The sequence below is a fragment of the Pteropus alecto genome, unplaced genomic scaffold (genome assembly GCF_000325575.1).
Source record: "Pteropus alecto unplaced genomic scaffold, ASM32557v1 scaffold339, whole genome shotgun sequence".
Taxonomy (NCBI): domain Eukaryota; kingdom Metazoa; phylum Chordata; class Mammalia; order Chiroptera; family Pteropodidae; genus Pteropus; species Pteropus alecto.
In genome coordinates, this window is record NW_006442509.1 from 485,530 (window position 1) to 486,910 (window position 1,381).

Below are 1,381 nucleotides of genomic sequence, written 5' to 3' on the forward strand. Positions count from 1 at the left end.
CACGAGGTGAAGGTGGGCAGGGAGGACGGGCCTGATGGAGTGACCATGTCTGTGATAAAACCAGGTGCACGGCTCACACCTGTGAGAATGGCTGCTATGAAAGGAGCACAGAGCGGCAAGCGCTGGCCGGGACGCGCAGAGACAGGGCCCGAGCACAGTTGCTGGGAAGACAGTGCGCAGCTCCCTCCGCTTGATACCGAGTCACCCCGTGACCCGCCAATCCCACACGCGGGGACCAACCCCAAGGAACTGAAAGCGGGGACTTAAAGAGATATTTGCACCCCACGTCACTGCCGCATCCTTCACAAGAGCTAAACCGTGGACACAACCCGGTGTCCCCCTGTGGTCCACGGATGAGCAAGGGGCATCATTCAGCCTCGAGGAGGAAGTCTGTCCCCAGCCTCGAGGAGGAAGTCTGTCCCCAGGACCGTGAGGACGTTATGCTCCGCAAAACAAGCCAGGCAGAAAGACAAATGTCGGGCGATTCCACGGACATGAGGTCCCTAGAGAGGTCACATTCATGGAGACGTAGGTGGTGGTGCCGGGGGCTGGGGACGGGGCTGGGCAGTGAGTGTTCAGTGGGGACAGTTTCATGCTGGGAAGATGGAAAAAGTCCTGGAGATGACGGTGGTGATGGTTGCCCCACACTGAGAATACATCTAATGCCACTTTGCCCATAGATATGGTTAAGGTGGTAAACTTCACGTTGACTGTGTTTTATCGGAATTTTTAAAACCACGCATCCCGCTACCCGCAAACCCTCGCCCCACGATGGTGACCTCAAAGGCAACGTGAACTCAGAACCCCAGCAACTGCAGCCACTGCTTAGAAACAACGTAAACAACCCCGGCCGACCACGCAGAAACAAGGTGGACTGGATTCTATGTAATGGCCGCTTAAAGTCTGCTCATTCCTAGTCGAACACAGGTAAAAGGGTGAACGATTGGAAGTGATCAAACCTGAACCCCAAAGCCCCTGCCGACGAGCTACGGAGCACGATTTTCTTAGTGCGTCTGTGCCGTGCCCCATGGCAGGCCACATCCTGCGACGTCATTCTAAGGAAGTGAAAGCCACCATGGTCCTCATGTTTAATTTAGTGCCCGATTCGGCGAAGTCCACTTGGCTCAGCGTGGGTTACGTGGCCTCTGTCCACTCCCTCAGTCACCTTCCTGGGCGAGGGCCAGAGTCCCAGCGGTGACCTGCCCAGAGGAGTTAGGCCACCGCCCTTTGGGAGGGCTCAGTCACTCTTCCCAGGATTCTCGTGGCTGCAGGAGGCCCCTGTCTGCTCAACACCATGTGTCCCCCCCACACACACCATAAGTCACATGAGAGAAGCGATCAGGTGATGAAGTGAGTTTATTGGGGTGCCCGGGGAGGTGCT

General features: G+C 56.6%; 2 protein-coding genes across 2 annotated transcripts in view; both read right to left on the minus strand.

Annotated features, from left to right (window-relative positions):
- The window catches only part of TSPEAR (thrombospondin type laminin G domain and EAR repeats), a 41,322-nt gene that overhangs the window by 20,409 nt on the left and 19,532 nt on the right, over positions 1 to 1,381 (minus strand). The gene's annotated exons all lie outside the window — the stretch shown is intronic.
- LOC102877863 (keratin-associated protein 10-12-like) overlaps positions 111 to 1,381 on the minus strand; it is a gene marked incomplete at its 3' end in the record, with an annotated part of 2,414 nt that continues 1,143 nt past the window's right edge. The window contains exon 3 of the mRNA XM_025040300.1: positions 111 to 148. Within this exon, the coding sequence (XP_024896068.1) occupies positions 111 to 148 (38 nt within the window). The remainder of the gene's footprint in view (positions 149 to 1,381) is intronic.